Below are 17,826 nucleotides of genomic sequence, written 5' to 3'. Positions count from 1 at the left end.
CTGACTCTTGACATTCTGTAAAGACAATTGGGACCTAGGTCTTACCCATGACGATGACGCAAACCACATCGTATCTAGACTGCACTGGTCTAGAGTCTAGGTAGGCATTTCAAATTCTTCGCCAACTTTTAATTCCAAATTCGTGATCATAGAATTTCGCGTTACGAAGGGCTTGTGGGAACGTCTCATTCGATTTGAACCTTGACGCGTAAGAAACACGGTTCAAAATAAAATTTCACTTATATTAGAAATCAACCTATTTGCAACAGTAAATTATTTTCTCAGTAATAACAATAACTATGTATTAAAATATCTAATAACAAATTAAAAAAGAGTTCAATTATTTAAAAGTTAATAGGAAGATAATTAAATAGGTACTAGTAGGTACCTATTTTCGAATATATTACGAAAAGTCAGAGGTTCTCAAATGTTTTGCGAACATCCCCCGGTGGAGATTATTGTACCTAATAGATTAATTTATTTTTTACTAATCAATTAATCTTTTAGTCATTTACTAATTCTAATAAGAAAACAGACCTACCTAACGTAACTAAGGACTTAGATTGCATCGCATTTATACAGTGTACCTAATTATGTGTAGGTATCTAGTTTTCAAGAGATTGTGAATGTTGGCTAAAGTTAAGAAATGGTTTATTACGAGTCACGACCTATCCTATTCCCTTCGGAGTGGGCGAAGTAAAGCGTTTTCTACAGAAACTGGTTTCAACACTCAGAATCACAACCTAGGAGAATATATCTCTATAAATACGTTACAAAATCTATGTTAGGGGTATGATATAACAGGCATTCCCAAGGCTGCCCAATTGGCTCAATTGCTGTGAGTATTTGTCGTCGTTCAAAATTGACTTACTAAATGATTAGTAAAGCGGTAGGCGCAACGCGAAGCCCTACAAAGTACAACATAAAAGAGGGGCTGAGCCAGAGACAAACGCGTCGCCACCGTACTTACTGCAGACTCGTGTTTGCTTCCCTCTCCCACGCACAGAGGACGAGGGAGAGGCTGAACCCGGTCTGTGGCGTGGTGACGTCACGCGCGGGGAGGGTGTGCGGTCGAGTCAGTGTACGGCCGGCCGTCGATCTGAGCGGACGGGTGCACGATGCACGCGCGGTGAACAAAACAATCGCGATGCTGTTCGAGAGTCCCAACGCGAAACTGTTCCCGGCTTTCAACATCCCACCGCCCGTCAGGCTCAGGTGAGCGAGCCCTTACATAACCCATGACACGGCCTCCCCCGCGCCAGTGTCCAGTGCTAAGTGTTCTGAAGCCGTAAAAACTCCGATAGAGTGATATTTCAACGGTTCAGCGGTGCGACATTGTGCCTGTCTCGCCTTACGGCTTCGCAAACCAAACGTCGATACAACATTACTGCTCTGTTTTTTCTGCGTCGTCGTGATTCCGTGGATCGTATTGAAGTCCTGACATCGCAATGAAGTCTCGACTCGGGATTGATCCGGTGACATTTCAACTCATTCATCACTGCCAACCACATTAAACGTTTGGTATTATTTCGTTATGACGTTTTCCAGTGTCATTCCTGCATCGAAGTGGCGTTGGCGACTGGGACCGGCATTTTGTAAACAAAAGACGTTATATGCCGTGTCGCTCTTTTCCGTTATTGTGGTTTTGTTTTTATTGCCGGTGTTGCAACAGTAGTACCTATACCTATTCGATACATGAATACAAGCCTCCGCCCTTGCGCTTGTTTGGCTTCCGAAGCAACAGATATCCTGTTCCTGTGTGACACTGCCATACTCAAGCTTAAAGTAATTTTTCTTCAAAGTGATATTTTAAAGAACGCTCTCCTTTATCAAATAGTTGAAAGAATCACATAAATCTGGCCGTAGTTATGATCGAGTGTCAAAGACAGGTTCCGAGAAACATGTCTAACGTATGTCAACCATGTCGCCAGTTCTGGATTGTTTCCACGGAAATTCGAGTAGCGTTATACGTTCAGTTACACTCGAGACCGTAACCTTGAGAACTCATTAATCTAATATAAGCTCTGTGAAATAATATTTCAATACTTATGATTTGTATATTGCAAAACTAGAGATCTACCTTTAAAAAAAATACTACCGAAGAAGCAACATTTATTTGACACGTAACGACGCAATTGGCTGAATAATTTTTTTTTCTTCCCCTTAGTTTAGTTAGACCCATTAGACCATGCCAACGATACATAATTTGTTTTATCAAGTAAAACTTGATACTTGAACTTTGAGACTTACAAGAAACAGAAGAGCGTATATTCTAATTTCTAACTAATAATCAGTCTGTTTAAGTCAAACCCTTCTGTATTGGGGTAATAATAAAGTTATGCAGATAATTGCAGTGATGATAGACAAGAATCAAGATTACACACATGTAAGCGTAGAGTATAGAGCATCGCTGTTTGGTAGCGCTCGAGTAGCCAACTTACATACGCATGCATTTTTTGCTTGGGTGAGCAGTTACGAGAAACCTTTGTTTTAATTATACAACAAAATCTTGTCTGTACAAAGCCAGCCAATCATGTTCATTGTAGCCTATTTCAATCTAATTATTTCCTGCAGCAATTGAAAGTACTTGTTGTCGAGTTTGGACACTGTATCGTTATAACATAACCACTACCTACGTTTTTCAAAACAAATCCAACTGGCAACTGCCATAAATTGTTTACACTGTTTACCAAATTGTTGCAGTGATTGATAATGATTGACCCTCGTCCATTGAAAAGAAAACAATTAAATGAGAGTTGAGACTAACCTGACAATACAGTCCAGTCTTTTAATTAATAAAAGAATCATCAAATAACTTCCAAATTGGATGAAAATATGGAGCACTACTTAATATAGGTATCAAATCGAAACCCTCCGGCTTTTGTAGTCTTTTAATAAAACGTATGATTCTTGTAGTATTGCTGTAAAAATCGCAGACTACAAAGTAAAAACGTGCAATTTGTCGAAGTCGAGAGAAATCACAGTGGATTGCAGCTGTGAGCTGGTGTTATTGATTTAATAAGCCACAACATTCCTCGAATGCGTGAATGGAGCCGATGACTTACTGGAGATTTATTAAACATGTTTATACAATTTTTTGGCCCTGAGTGGCTGAAAATAGATTTCACAATATTTGCATCACTAATCAGATTGTTTTTGAATATTGAATATTTCTCTCAAGTCTTCCATTCAGCAAAAGTAATCCTCGACGATGAAATTCAGTTGAGTTGATGAACTAGTCGTTTTAAGTCATTTTTCTAGTCAGTGAAATGGAATAAAAATACCTAGACTATGTCCATGTTCAGTTGGTAGTTAGCCCTGTGCGAAATTTAGCCCTGTGTGAAAGGCAATAAGAAACAAATAGACAAGGTTTTATAATTTTAAATACGGATATAAAAATTACTTTCTAAACAGGAGACAAAATTCATTATTCATCAAACAATAACGATCAGCCAACCATTTGCAGCTGAAGCGGTCAAGGTGATCTGAACACTAACATTGTAGTTAGCGTTAGCTAGGTTTCATATTGCAGTCCTATCTACGAAACCATTACCTAATAACGTTCTACTATTGGAAATGCTGAAACCGTAAATCTAATCGTCCGATGTATGATTGCATGGAGTGCTCGCAAATTGTTTGGATTTACTTTATGTCTAACAAATCATTTTTTATATCGACGATGGGGTTGCGGACTACGCTTTTTTTAGTGATCCAGTTTTTATACTGAAAAAGGTTTCAATGTCCAATAACTACTAGGTAATGCTCAGCATGCATTACAATGCGATTGGCATGCCACCTATTGTTTATTGATAGTTCTATACTATTTGTTATGTCAGAAATCTTCACGCAATCGTCGACAGAAAAATGTTTCAATACATTAAATAAACGATGCGCAGACGCCTAGGTAACGGATAGATAGACAGACAAACATTAATTTTACATACAATGTAGCAAATGCCACTTTACTCCATAATGGGCACAAATTAGAGATATATGTATAAATAGTTTACGATATGAAATATTGTGGACTGGTATGTCCAAATAAACAAAAGTATCTGTCTAAAAGTAGAAGATGAAAAAAAAACTCCACGCTGTTACAAATAAATTGGTCCAAATTTTGAGGTTACAAATCTATCTAGAATCTAATTGAGTTCAATTGGAAAATGCCATTGTATTTACTACAAAAGAAGTGAAAGTACGAGTAGCTGTTGTGCTAGCTGATAAACACTAAAATGCGGTTCCGTAATTAATACACGCGATTATCGTGCTTTCCTTCGGTTTAATAAACAAAGCTATAAAAATAGTGGCACTAGTGAATTTGATGGAACAAAAGGTAAATTGATTGCACCAGTTTAAGATTTACGCGTTCTTGGAAATGCAGTTGAACTGAGATCAAACTAAGCGGCGAACAACCGGTTTTGATAAACGTCAAAAGCGTGCAGGGAGTACTAATCAAGTTGTTTTTAATGTCAGAAACGGAATATTTGAGAAGTTTTTGACCGTTCTTGGTCATACATTTTACGTTTATCTGCTGGTTACTTATACTAATTTTTATTACACTTATGACGATCACTCCAAAATAAATGTAAATGACTTTTATTGTTCTTACTTTTTCAATTTGAATTTGAGTACATTTGCAATTCGTAAATTCTTGTAGATTGAAGAAAGCTATGAGAATCACATAACTTTTTAATATAGTTGTAATTTTGTTGATTTTAGTTGATATATCAAAGTTGGGGGATGATTATTTAGTTTGAAAATCACTGGCAAAATTATAAAATTCAAAATAAACTTCAATATTTATTGAAACTTAATAGTTTTTACGTATTTTTTTAGGATTGGGGGATCACCTCATGTTTTGAGAATCATATATCGTTTGAACGATTTTAAACAAAACACTCCTACAACAAAATGTTTGTAATGATCTTCAAGTGTAACTAAATACATAGTTTAACGATCTAAATATATTTTAGTCGTGTGTTCAATGTAACTGCGTAATGTAATCGTTTTCTTATTAAAAGATAGAGTTATATTTGGTTTAACTGCAGCAATGCGCTTCGACCTTTGCGTGTGTAACAGTGAGTGTATTTACTGCGTTAAGAAACGCAGCCAAAAATATATTCCATGAATAGACCTGCATACAGGTTTTGGCTAAATTCCCTCTTTGGGGAGAAATATAATATGAAAATGCTATTTTTCTTGGATTTATCTCGAATTTGGCGTGGTTGTTAATGTATTAAAGTTTAACTAGAGATGATTCCTTATATTGTCTCAGAATTTATTCGATGACTTTTACTAGATATTGCGTGAGAGGTCGCTTTTTTGAGCTCATGAACGGCTGATTTTTAGCAGCATTGTCTTTGAGACACTGTATTTTAAGTGAATCTTCTCGTTACTAGATTTTTTGTCTTGTAATCTGGCGTAATGTATGACAACTTGCATGGGTTGGAGATTTATAATGTACAAATACTTTTTGCGTGACTTGCTTATAAATAAGAGCTAACGGTAGATCTTAATCATAGAAAATAATAGCTTCGTCACTTGAACTTGGCGAGTTTTTTTACTTTTAATTTGTTCTGAAATGATGGGACATCAATGGATTATATTATAACACCACTCTTAGCTCGGCCTTCACCGTTTCCTGTGTTCAACAGAATTATGGCTCCTTCTGGCGCTGTTGGCTCAAGACCAAGTTCTCCGTCGCGGTGCCAGACGCAAAGAAAACGCCCGTTTTAAAAGCCTTAGTTAAAATCTTTAAAGTTAAGCTTCCACACGCGTGTGTTGGCCAGTCGACTCGCTCTGGCTTCACTCGGGTGAAATTTCAAAAATACTTTAATCTAGTTTCTAGTCCCAGTGGTTTCAGCTCTACATTGATATTATGTCAGTTAGTAAAGTGTCTCCTTTTATAAAACAATGCCAGACCGACAGTACTTATTAGACTTGGACAGTCTAATAAGTACTGTACTTTTGACTGACAGTCAAGTCGCAAGGCTGACAAAAGTGTAGTAGTTTTTCAAAAGATTGATGTCATCTGGTCGAAACTCCAGCCAACAATATAGATCATCGGGAAAATTGTAACTTTATGTATACACTTTGAAAGATCATAATACATAATATTTTCGCGTTACACTAGATATAAGTACAATATTATACATTACACACACAAAGTAGAGAAAAAAGTATAACCGAAACAAATTTCATTTGGTTACCTCAAGCCGTTTCTGAGAAAAGCGCCTTGATATACGCACAGTCGGACGGACAGTAAAGTGAACTCAAAAGGGTTCATTTTTCCCTAAAAACATAAACTTCCCGGTACAGTTACATAAACACAGGCAACGGAGCGCGCGTTGACTTTTCTATTTTTACAATTAATTTTACGTGCATATTAACGCCGCATATGGCGCGTTTTACTACGGCTTGCTTGACTCCAAGCGGAAAATGTTATATATTGTATAAGTAGTAAGTACAGTTACGTAATTATAACGTCCGACTGATTGATATATTAATTGTACAGCTCTAAATATTGGATTTAGATCCAATATAAGTAAGTACTCTCTATGAAGGCAAAAAAGGATTTTCAGAAGGTTCTACAAGTGGAGTCGGGGTTAGTTTATTTATGAATCATTGAGATAGTGGCCTATCACTTCGTTTACGTTGATGTATAGGTATCATAATCTTTCCCTGTGAAATATTCTTTCTGCTGTCGAAAACTGCAATAAAATCCATTACGAAAGTTTCGAAATTATAAGTGCATATACAGACCAGATAATAGAAATTAATAAAAATTGTATATCACATCTTTGAAAAGAGCAACCGCTGAGTTTCTTGCTGGTTCTTTTCGGTAGGAAAGGTATTCCTAAACAGTGGTAGATGCATTGACGATTCAAAAGTACTTGTAAAAATTAAATTGAATAAAAAGTATTTTTATTTTATTTATTTATTTATAATATCATTAATCTATGTAATGTAACGAATGCTAAATTAATTTAAATAGGTTTAGTTCAATATCAAGTTAGGTTGTATAATGTTAATCTAGTAGTCAGTTAGTTCGTGACCACGGCAGATCATCTTCTCCCAACCAAAAAATAAATAATAAGTTCACGGTTTGAGTTGAATTGTTAAAACATCAAAACTTAATCTATCTTCAAATATTAGAGGTCTCTGAACTCAAAACTTTGTTGATTATTTCTTAGAGCTTGCAAAAACTATTGAATCGATTTTTTATTTTAAACTTACTTCTCATCCATTAAAAACTGGTTTTATAGAAGTCTAGATACACTTTTTGTAATACTCGCCGTCACACAATGTACTTAAATGGTTGTGTTTTATTTTAAACCTAATTTCATGCGCGTAGAGTAGAAGACAAAACGTATTTACATGTTTTGTTTAAGTAATTGTATCCAGCCGGGATTCATCAGGCCGCCAAGACACCAAGACGAGCCAAACTAAAGGACGGGGCACTACGTACTTTTTCTCGAAGCGTTTCGTCGTATTTTCGAGCAGTCATCATATTTACTAAACAACTTTAACTTTTTAAGTGATCCAATAAATAATTAAATGCTTTTAAAAAATTAGGGAAAGTAACACAAAGTTGGGAAATACTGCATTACGCAGGTATATAGATTATACATCAATGAGCAAAATACTCACATGTTTTTTTATTAAAATATTTTTGGAGACGTTTTCCTGGGGGTCGTGATAAAAACTTTGAGAAACTTAGACATTTTTTATACAATAATTAAATTAATTAATACCTACCTACCCACTTAACTGTTTCAGCTAGGTATACTATCTCTATATCACCAGATCTCGTCAAAATGACTTGTACCTATTAACTAATCACTTAAACTACTTACAGTAAAAGTGGACAAATTGTAGAGATTGGTAACAAAGTCAACAAACCAAGATTTTGACATGTTTAAAAAATCAGTACCCTTGTTATAAATGCGAAAGTGTGTTAGCCAACCAACAAAGGTTTGTCCTTCAATCACGTCGCAACGGTGCAACGGATAATGCGTGATAAAGACCTAGAGAGTTCACATAGGCTACTTTATATCCCGGAAAATCAAAGAGCTCCCGCGGGATTTTTAAAAAACCTAATTCCATGCGGACGAAGTCGCGGACATCAGCTAGTGCATAAAGTCCGTAAAATGACTTATCACGCGCCATTTTAACTCTATGGGTCAACTGTCATGTCAAGTACGGTTCACCTTTAAAATAAGGGCTAAAATCGTACATTTGAAATGAAATTTGACACAAAAAGATAAAAAAGGCACGTGAGGTGTAATTTTTTTGTTTTTTACGCATTATGAATACATAGAGGCGCTAGATTCCTATTTCCTACGCCTACAGGGCACAGGCCTACAGGCGATGGGTTTCTGTCTTTTTGTTGCACAAGTGGGAAACAAAGCAAGATGATTGTCCTGTGGTAGGTATTTGCTGTACTGGTGGGTGTCGGTGTAGACTACAGGCACAGGCACAGGCACAGGCACAGGCACAGGAGTCAGTACAGGTAGGTTCAACGCTCTTTAGTAGCTATTTTCCCGTGTCTCCGAATGTGCGTGCGAGCAGCGAGCCTGCCTACGCGTTGGCTTATACCTACCTACTTCCTATGCATTAATTGGTGTATGCACTTATTATTATTATAAGTATTAACACTAGCAGCTAGCTGACGCGCCCCGGCTTCGTTCAGGTTCGGATGGGATTTCTGACGATCTGTTCGTAGCGACTAGTTAGGTGCCTGGTGCCTGGTGCCTGGTGCCTACGTTAAATTCACGTGCGAATCGTACTCGCATATACCTAGAGGTACGTCGCCGAAAGTAATGTACATACAGCAGACTTGCAGCTCTGTAGGTACCTGTCCGCAACAGGTGGAGATGGCAATCGGGGGGACCCGCACCGGGTTACGCGGGGACTGTGCGGGTGTGCGCTCTCTCTCATTCTCGTTCTCGCTCGCACTCTTGGCTGAGCATTGGGTGCGAGCGGGTGTTACCGTGTTACCGTCGATTTGTTTACTGAAAGCCTCAACAAGTATATTTCACAATACTTTTTTATTTTTCGGAAAAAACTGGTAACCCAGATCTCTATCATTCATATAACAATAACCGTTTGTCGGAAAGGGACAGAGTATATGCAACCTTTGTTCCTGTGCACTTGGCGTCCTTTTCGCGCAAACAAACAAACAGCTGTTGTGCGAGAGGGACAGGTGGCAGTGTATCATGGGGACCTCACCTTTCTTTGTCTTTCATTATAAAGGGCATATTCAAAAGGGTTGCAGCACGCGTTCCCTTTTTAGGGTTCCGTACGCGAAACGTGCGAACAGGACTATTACTAAGCCTCCGCTGTCCGTCCGTCTGTCTGTCAGCGAGCTGTATCTCTTGAACTCTATGACCAGAGAAAGTCCCATCAAAATTGGCTTAGCTAAAGGAGTTATATATGTAAATACATACATATTTACTTAATATTATTAAAATAAGCTGTGATAGTATAGCGGTTAGGACGTCCGTCTGGCACTCGGAGGTCGCAGGTTCGATCCCGGGCACGCACCTCTTCTAACTCTACGTAGTTACGAAGGAAAACATCCTGAGGAAACCTGTATGCCTGAGAGTTCTCCATCAAAATCAAAATATTTTTATTCAATTCAACTTTTACAAGTACTTTTGAATCGATAAATGCATCTACCATTGGCACGGAATGCCTTTCCTACTGAGAAGAACCAACAAGAAACTCGGCGGTTGCTCTTTTAAAGATTTGATATGCCATGCCATGCCATGCCATGCCACGCCACGCGTTGGCGTTGCTGGAGCGAGCTGCCACGCCACGCGCACGTCAAACATATAATCTTCAATTGTGTAGTAGGTATGCTTTTTTCAGGAGTATAATTATTTGAATGTTATCATAGGTGTGTGAAGTCTGCTAATTTGCACTTGGCCAGCGTGGTAGACATAATTATGTCCAAAACCCTTCTCACTCCGAGAGGAGACCCGTGCTCTGTAGTGAGCCGGTGACGGAGTGATCATGATGATGATTATTAAATTAGGATAAAGATACTTATATAATTTTGACCTCCCTGGCGCAGTGGTACGCACTGCGGTCTTGTTAGTGGGAGGTGCCGGGTTCGATTCCCGGCAGGGGTTTGGAAATTTACAATTTCTAAAATTACTGGTCTGGTCTGGTCTGGTGGGAGGCTTCGGCCGTGGTTAGTTACCGCCAAACGATTTAGCGTTCCGGTACGATGCCGTACAGAAACCAAAGGATGATGATTCTGTACGGAAATTCCGTGTACATATTTACGTGGAGTGTACGTGTCAGTAGCTAGGCACCTATCTACCCACTCAGTAGTACCGGTCTACACGTGTTGTAAATAATGAGTTTCCAGTATATACTTGCACGGTGCATCTGTGCCAATGATCGATTAGCTTATAGTAGTTCGTACAAAATGACTTCTCACGCGCCATCTTAACTCTATGGCTCAACTGTCATGTCGAAACTACGTGGTCGTGTTACGTGTTACGTGCTACGTGGTCGTGTTACGTGTTACGTGCTACGTGGTCGTGTTACGTGTTACCGGTTACGTGCTACGTGGTCGTGTTACGTGTTACGTGCTACGTGGACCGTGGTACGTGTTACGTGCTACGTGGTCGTCTTACGTGTTACGTGCTACGTGGACCGTGGTACGTGTTACGTGCTACGTGGTCGTGTTACGTGTTACGTGCTACGTGGACCGTGGTACGTGTTACGTGCTACGTGGTCGTGTTACGTGTTACGTGCTACGTGGTCGTGTTACGTGTTACGTGCTACGTGGTCGTGTTACGTGTTACGTGCTACGTGGTCGTGTTACGTGTTACGTGCTACGTGGTCGTGGTACGTGTGGTCGTGGTGGCAGGTCGAGTTATCTCAGGGCTCGCAGAGGGGTCTGTTCCTTCGCACATTTGTTCTTCAGTCAAAGAATATCTGGCTGAGTTTGTTGTGGGCTTCTTCTCGGAGCAGGGAGGGTGCGTTTGGAACCCTCGTAGCTTTAGGTTGTTTACGTAAGTAATTAATTAGATTGCCATTAACATCAATTTTTTGAGATAACTTACAAATCCAACAATTGACCTACTATTATTGACCATACTAATATTGAAATGCGAAAGTGTGTCCGTCTGTGTGTCTGTCTGCTAGCTTTTCATGGCCCATTTGTTTCACCGATTTCAAAGAAGGACAAAAATTTTAAAAACGTATGATTCAGTTATGGTACAGTTCAAATAACCGTAGTTATTTCGAAATTACAGACAGACACTTCAATTTTGGTTATTAGTATAGATTCCTATGGAAATTGTAATAAGCTACCCGTGCGAAGCCGGGGCGGGTCGCTAGTTTCGAATAGATGGCTTTGACATTGATTGTGAAGGCATTGTAACCCTTAGAGTAAGGCCTATATACTACCACTCTGCTCCCTGCACCGCCGCGTCCCATAGCAACATATTGCGATATGATACGCACCGACGTGCCGCGAAGGTCGAGGTCGCATGTGAGCACGGCTTTTGTTTGAGCGGCTCATTCGTTCAGGCTGTAGAGCGGAACATCCGCCCACACACACAGACACACACACTACATACATGCGTAGACTGGTACGTCTACTTATATTACTGCAATTTTTTTAAATTTAATTTTTTGATGCGATTTCGAGCTGGTTGGCGGCGGCGCAACATGTGGCGCGGCGTGTGGTAGTCCCTCCGGAGTACAAGAGACCTATGTCCAGCTGTGGAGTGAGTGGACGTCTCTCGGTTGATGATGATGGTAGCTAAGAGATGTTATTCAAAAATATATAATTGTTTTTTAATAATAATTTGAACACATTTAAAAAACATATAATATCAACATTTTGCATCTTCTCCACTTTAAGTATATTTTTCATAGTTAATTTTCTTGTATTTCTTTTTTCTGTGTTTTTATAAATTGTATCTTATCAGTTAGTTAGTGCATATATTTATTTAAGAATTGTTGTGTACACATATTAAGGGTTACCGCTTAGATCTTAATCTATTGTTTTTTATTTTTATTTGATCCATTTATAGCTGAAACCTGTTTTGTGTGCCTTTATAATAAAATAAAATAAAATAAACCGATTTACTCTTGTGCGGATAGGCACTAGGCAGGCATTACACAGACAGACAGATATCCCCATTCCCGGTACCTAGGCGTGAAAAATTCCAAAATAATGAAAAGTACGAGTATCGGTACTTCTACAGTATTCAGCTTTCACTATGAAAGGCTTTTGTTTTAAATCGTTTCCATTAAAACCTCATTTAAAGTACTAAATTATCGAACGTTTTTTACCGACTCTACATTATTTGTTTCATATCGCCAGATCCTTCTTACCACCACAAGCTTCTGCGTCAGTTGCTCTGGGTCTCCTCATGTCTGATTTGATCACGCAGATCGGAGAGGAACTCCATAGCCGCTGTCAATAGCTCCTTTTATTTGTGGCTGTTGCCCGCGACTCCGTCCGCGTCCCAAGGGAACTGTCTTTTCCCGTGGATTTTCCAAAAAAAAACATACAAACCTTATCCTGACATATAAACGCAACAAAAATAGAACTAACCAATTTGGTGCAGTCGTTCGGAAGTTAGGCGCGTTATACATTTCGACGATTCAGTTTTATGTATATAGAAGATATGAAAATGGTTATCTATTGGAAAGGAAAGTAGGCAATGTAACACAATAGCAGTATACACAGCATGTACAGTACATACGAGTATATATATATATACCGCGAGACGAACGCCCCGGCCTACATTTTTATATTGACAGTTGAGATTCTGCCAATCACTGCGGCAAGAGCACGTCATAATACGTATCATCTGCAGCATAGGTCCCGCAAATTGCTATGGCACTGGAACCATGTCTCATTAACATCGAAATTACGTCATTTGACGTCAGCCGACACAAAAATATACCATCAGCCGGAAACTTCAGTCTAGTGCTGACGTCACTAAAATGGCGGTCGCGCGCATTAGCAATTAGCGGGGCTTACTATACCACCGAACTGGATCGCCATTTCTATCCAATATTATTTGCTAGTTAATCCGCCCCGGCTTCGATCGGGTCGAATATCATCGCTGGCCTACTACTGAGCACGGGACTCCTCTCACTATGACAAGAGTTTGGCTGGAGTATATCTTCTCATTCTGAGAAGAGACCTGTGCCAGTCATGGATTGATCATGATTGTATTCTGAGCGCAAGGCGTATGACTGCGTATTACACACAGATTAGCACATGATCTGCGCAGCCACCGCGCGCCGCCCGCCCTGTTGCAACTTCACGTCGGACTACTGTTGCAACTTCAGGTCGGACTACTGTTGCAACTTCAGGTCGGACTACTGTTGCAACTTCAGGTCGGACTACTTTTGCAACTTCAGGTCGGACTACTGTTGCAACTTCAGGTCGGACTACTGTTGCAACTTCAGGTCGGACTACTTTGCAACTTCAGGTCGGACTACTGTTGCAACTTCAGGTCGGACTACTGTTGCAACTTCAGGTCGGACTACTGTTGCAACTTCAGGTCGGACTACTGTTGCAACTTCAGGTCGGACTACTGTTGCAACTTCAGGTCGGACTACTGTTGCAACTTCAGGTCGGACTACTTTTGCGATCACTGCATGAAACATATTCATGATATTTTCAGCATAAAAGAGATATCTGTGTAAAGTTTTCACAAAAAGGAGATAAGCGCTGTGCTTGTGGACTGTGGAGCTGGAGACCCTGACCTGGTTACATGAATGCTAAACGGTTAGGTTAATCAACTTATATTGTTTTAGCTTTTTATAAAAAGAAAATACAACATATTTCCTCTAGTCTGAAAAGTAAAATTTTTTAAGTACCTAATATTAGGTGCCGATTTTTTTTAATAAGTAAAAAAAACAAATTTTAAACTTGTATTTCAAACAAATCGTTCTCAATTTAATTTCCACCACTTTAAAAAAAAAATCTTATCATTATTTTACTTATTGTAGTAATTTTACGTAGGTATCACATGCAAGTAGGTATAGATTGCCAAGTTTCTATCAAATAAGATTTCATTTAAGTAGCAATTGATAAAATGATTCCTAGTAGCCTAGTAGCTATTTAAGATTAGTGTAGTCAAAGCATGATAGTTTTCAAGTGTCTAACGTCTAAAATCTAAATAGGTTCCACTTCCTAGATATTGGAACTAAAACAACTAAATAATAGCTATTAGAAGCACTCGGAATTCCTTACGATTAGTTTCGCTTGAAGAGCACCAGACGGGACGAGCGTCAAATGACGGCCGACTCTCACACCGAAGCGTACCTGCCAATGGGTTTCTAAATATTTTTATTTTAACAAAAAAATCTTATTTCTATCACTACCCATATGATATTTCAATGCGAAAACGTGTTTGTTTGTTGGTTTGTCTTTCAATCATGTCGCAATGGAGCAACACGACGTGATTTTTTGCATGGATTTAGTTGGAGATGGTATAGGTTCTTCTTCACCCTGGGCTGGTTTCCGCACTTTAAACGTTTCCGTCTGTTGTGCGTATGGTATAGGTTCTTCTTCACCCTGGGCTGGTTTCCGCACTTTAAACGTTTCCGTCTGTTGTGCGTATGGTATAGGTTCTTCTTCACCCTGGGCTGGTTTCCGCACTTTAAACGTTTCCGTCTGTTGTGCGTATGGTATAGGTTCTTCTTCACCCTGGGCTGGTTTCCGCACTTTAAACGTTTCCGTCTGTTGTGCGTATGGTATAGGTTCTTCTTCACCCTGGGCTGGTTTCCGCACTTTAAACGTTTCCGTCTGTTGTGCGTATGGTATAGGTTCTTCTTCACCCTGGGCTGGTTTCCGCACTTTAAACGTTTCCGTCTGTTGTGCGTATGGTATAGGTTCTTCTTCACCCTGGGCTGGTTTCCGCACTTTAAACGTTTCCGTCTGTTGTGCGTATGGTATAGGTTCTTCTTCACCCTGGTCTGGTTTCCGCACTTTAAACGTTTCCGTCTGTTGTGCGTATGGTATTAGGTATAAGTTATTTTTTGTCCCGAAAAGCCAATGAATTACCACGAGGTTTTTCATGAAAACCTTTTTGGAAACCGTAAATCCACGAGAACGAAAAAAGTCGCAGGCATCGTGCTAATTTTACTTTTATCTAAAAGTGGACTTAATTTTCAGGTTCTTTTGAAATCCCAAGTCTATTTTATAGGGACTAGTGACTAGCAGCGAAAAGTTAAAGTTGAAAGTGGGAAAATGGTCGAAAATTTTTAGAACATTTTGTTTTTTGTTTATAAGTTAATTTTTATAAGTTTATACCTACTTAGTTATTATTTATATTAAAAAATCTTTGCGCTTGATTTCGTCATACGATAAAGTCATTTAAAATGTACCCTGGATGTTTTTGACTGACTTTAGCCAGGATTCCGTGAAAATAGTCCTAGAATTGAGAATACATGAAACAAACCGACGGACAAGTCGATACATGCAGCGCTCTCGGCTCAAGACTCAAGAGTACTTACTACTCGATGTGTCAACTGTCAAGTGTCAGCGGCACAAGCTTCACTTGACCGTCTTGTCTTAAGAAGCTACGACTAAATCGTCCGCTGCTCATCTCTCTGCATTGTAATCCTCCCTCATTCTTGAGGGTTAACACCTCTTCTAATCATATAATGGTGTTAGATTTTTCTCAGATCATTCCACACCATCATCACCATCATCATCAACATCATCATCATCATCATCATCATCATCGTCATCATCATCATCATCAACCGATAGACGTCCACAGCTGGACAAAGGCCTCTTGTCCAGCAGTAGACTACCACATGCCATGGTCTTGCGCCGCCTGAATCCAGCGGCTCCCTGCGACTCGTCTGATGTCATCCGTCTACCTAGTGGGGGGTCTTTCAACACTGCCATTCCTGGGCGAGGTCACCATTCCATAACCTTGGAGACCCCAACGTCTATCGGTTTTATACGAACTATGTGCCCTGCCCATTGCCACTTGAGCTTCGCAACCCGTTGAGCTATGTCGGTCATTCCACATACGATTCTATCAGCTGTTCATCATCATCATCTACCAATCGCTGGCTCACTACTGAGCACGGGTCTCTTATCAAAACGAGAAGGGTTTGGCTTGTTGAGAAAAGTGTTCACTTTTCTATAAAACGTCTTTCTTTTTGTTAGTAGATACGAGTATCTCTATTATGACTACCAAACCATTTGCTTTTCATGTTTCTAGACCCACCGGATTGAGCAGTTAGTATATTGATATGACAGTCAGTTAGTTTCGTTTTTTATGAATATAGATTACGTATCTACGTGACAAATATATGTAATTTTTTGGAGGAAACGACATGTAATTTGTAAAACAGAATCATCAGGAGAAATGAGAAGTGTGACATATCGTAATGGCTCCAATTTGTTCAATTTTATATTTCCTATCGTGAAACAGATATATCACTTCCGTCGTTGTGAGTTGTACATATATATACAACTCGAGATAATCATAAAACAAAGAATACAGAGAAAGAGCCCATGAGGGCCAGACCTTAATTATTTTATAAACGCTGAAAGTTTATTTGCGTATTGTTCCTAACACAGGGAGGAACGATCTTTGGGAGATAGCAGGTAACAAATGTGTAATCAATATTACGTTAAACTATAAAATGTATTTTTTTATATTTTCTTCGGAATAGTATTAGAAATTACGTCATGCATTGCCAGACTCACAGTTTAAGTTTGGCCAGCGTGGTAGACTACGGTCAAAGCCCAAACCTTTCTCATTCCGAGAGGAGACTCGTGCTCCTGTGTAGGCTGACGATGGGTTGAGATGATGGTGATTTAACGCCGTACGTTTTTCAGTCACTACCATTACATATTACCTCCAAGTCAAGTGTAAATAGGCATCTTCTAGGCAAGCGCGCTCCGTCTTAGTCTGCATCAGCTGTTGCCAGCGAGTCTATACATTAAAAAAATACATTCTAAAAGCAGAATATTATTAATATTATAAAAACGGTATTATGTTTGGCTTCCACGTGTATATTCAGTAAAAACATAATTATATTTGGGCGTCGGCCGCGGCGGTAGAATCGATGGTAAATAATATGATCCGCCGTCAATTTCATTACAAGAGCTTACCAGATGAAAAGAGCACAATGTTACATTTTTTATGATATATATAAGAACTTTTATGATTGAAGTCGTTGTACATCTGGAATAGGTTGTATGTTAGTTCGATATAAAATTTTATCCTAGGAATGTAATAAAACCCTCACTAGTAATAATATCTCTAATATTTAGGTTAGTCTAGTAGTGTACAAAAGGATAAACATACTGACTAACACTTTGATAAATTAATGTACTTACTTACTGACATAATATAATTGCTGGCTCACTGCTGGTATCGGCGCGGCGCCAAACTGGCGATATTATGTAAATAATCAAGTTGCTTCATAAACAGGTCGGCAACAGCAGCCCCAGCGTACTTGTGTAGGGAGAAATCAGTGGTTGTTGTAGTTTAATGGAATGAAAAGCTATTCTTTTTCAAAAACGGCCAATAAATAACTGTCGTGGCAGCATCAAAGTATTTTAATGAAGCCCATTAGATGCGTGGCTGCAGCGTGCTGCCAACACTGCGGCAACTAACTGCGCTATTCTGGCTCTGTTTGCAGCTCCTCAGTCCTCTGGCACTCAGCACGTGTAAACATTAGATGCGTGGCTGCAGCGTGCTGCCAACACTGCGGCAACTATCTGCGCTATTCTGGCTCTGTCTGCAGCTCCTCAGTCCTCTGGCACTCAGCACGTGTAAACATTAGATGCGTGGCTGCAGCGTGCTG

At 39.4% G+C, this 17,826-nt stretch overlaps 1 protein-coding gene across 1 annotated transcript in view; it reads left to right on the top strand.

Annotated features, from left to right (window-relative positions):
- The first annotated feature begins 1,092 nt into the window (after positions 1 to 1,092).
- The window catches only part of LOC117994208 (RNA-binding protein Musashi homolog 2-like), a 110,876-nt gene continuing 94,142 nt past the window's right edge, over positions 1,093 to 17,826 (top strand). Inside the window, exon 1 of the mRNA XM_034982094.2 lies at positions 1,093 to 1,215. Within this exon, the coding sequence (XP_034837985.1) occupies positions 1,148 to 1,215 (68 nt within the window). The 5' untranslated portion in view covers positions 1,093 to 1,147. The remainder of the gene's footprint in view (positions 1,216 to 17,826) is intronic.

Source organism: Maniola hyperantus, chromosome 26 (genome assembly GCF_902806685.2).
Source record: "Maniola hyperantus chromosome 26, iAphHyp1.2, whole genome shotgun sequence".
NCBI lineage: Eukaryota > Metazoa > Arthropoda > Insecta > Lepidoptera > Nymphalidae > Maniola > Maniola hyperantus.
Note: the sequence above shows the minus strand (reverse complement) of the source record. Positions and strands in the feature narration are given on the sequence as shown.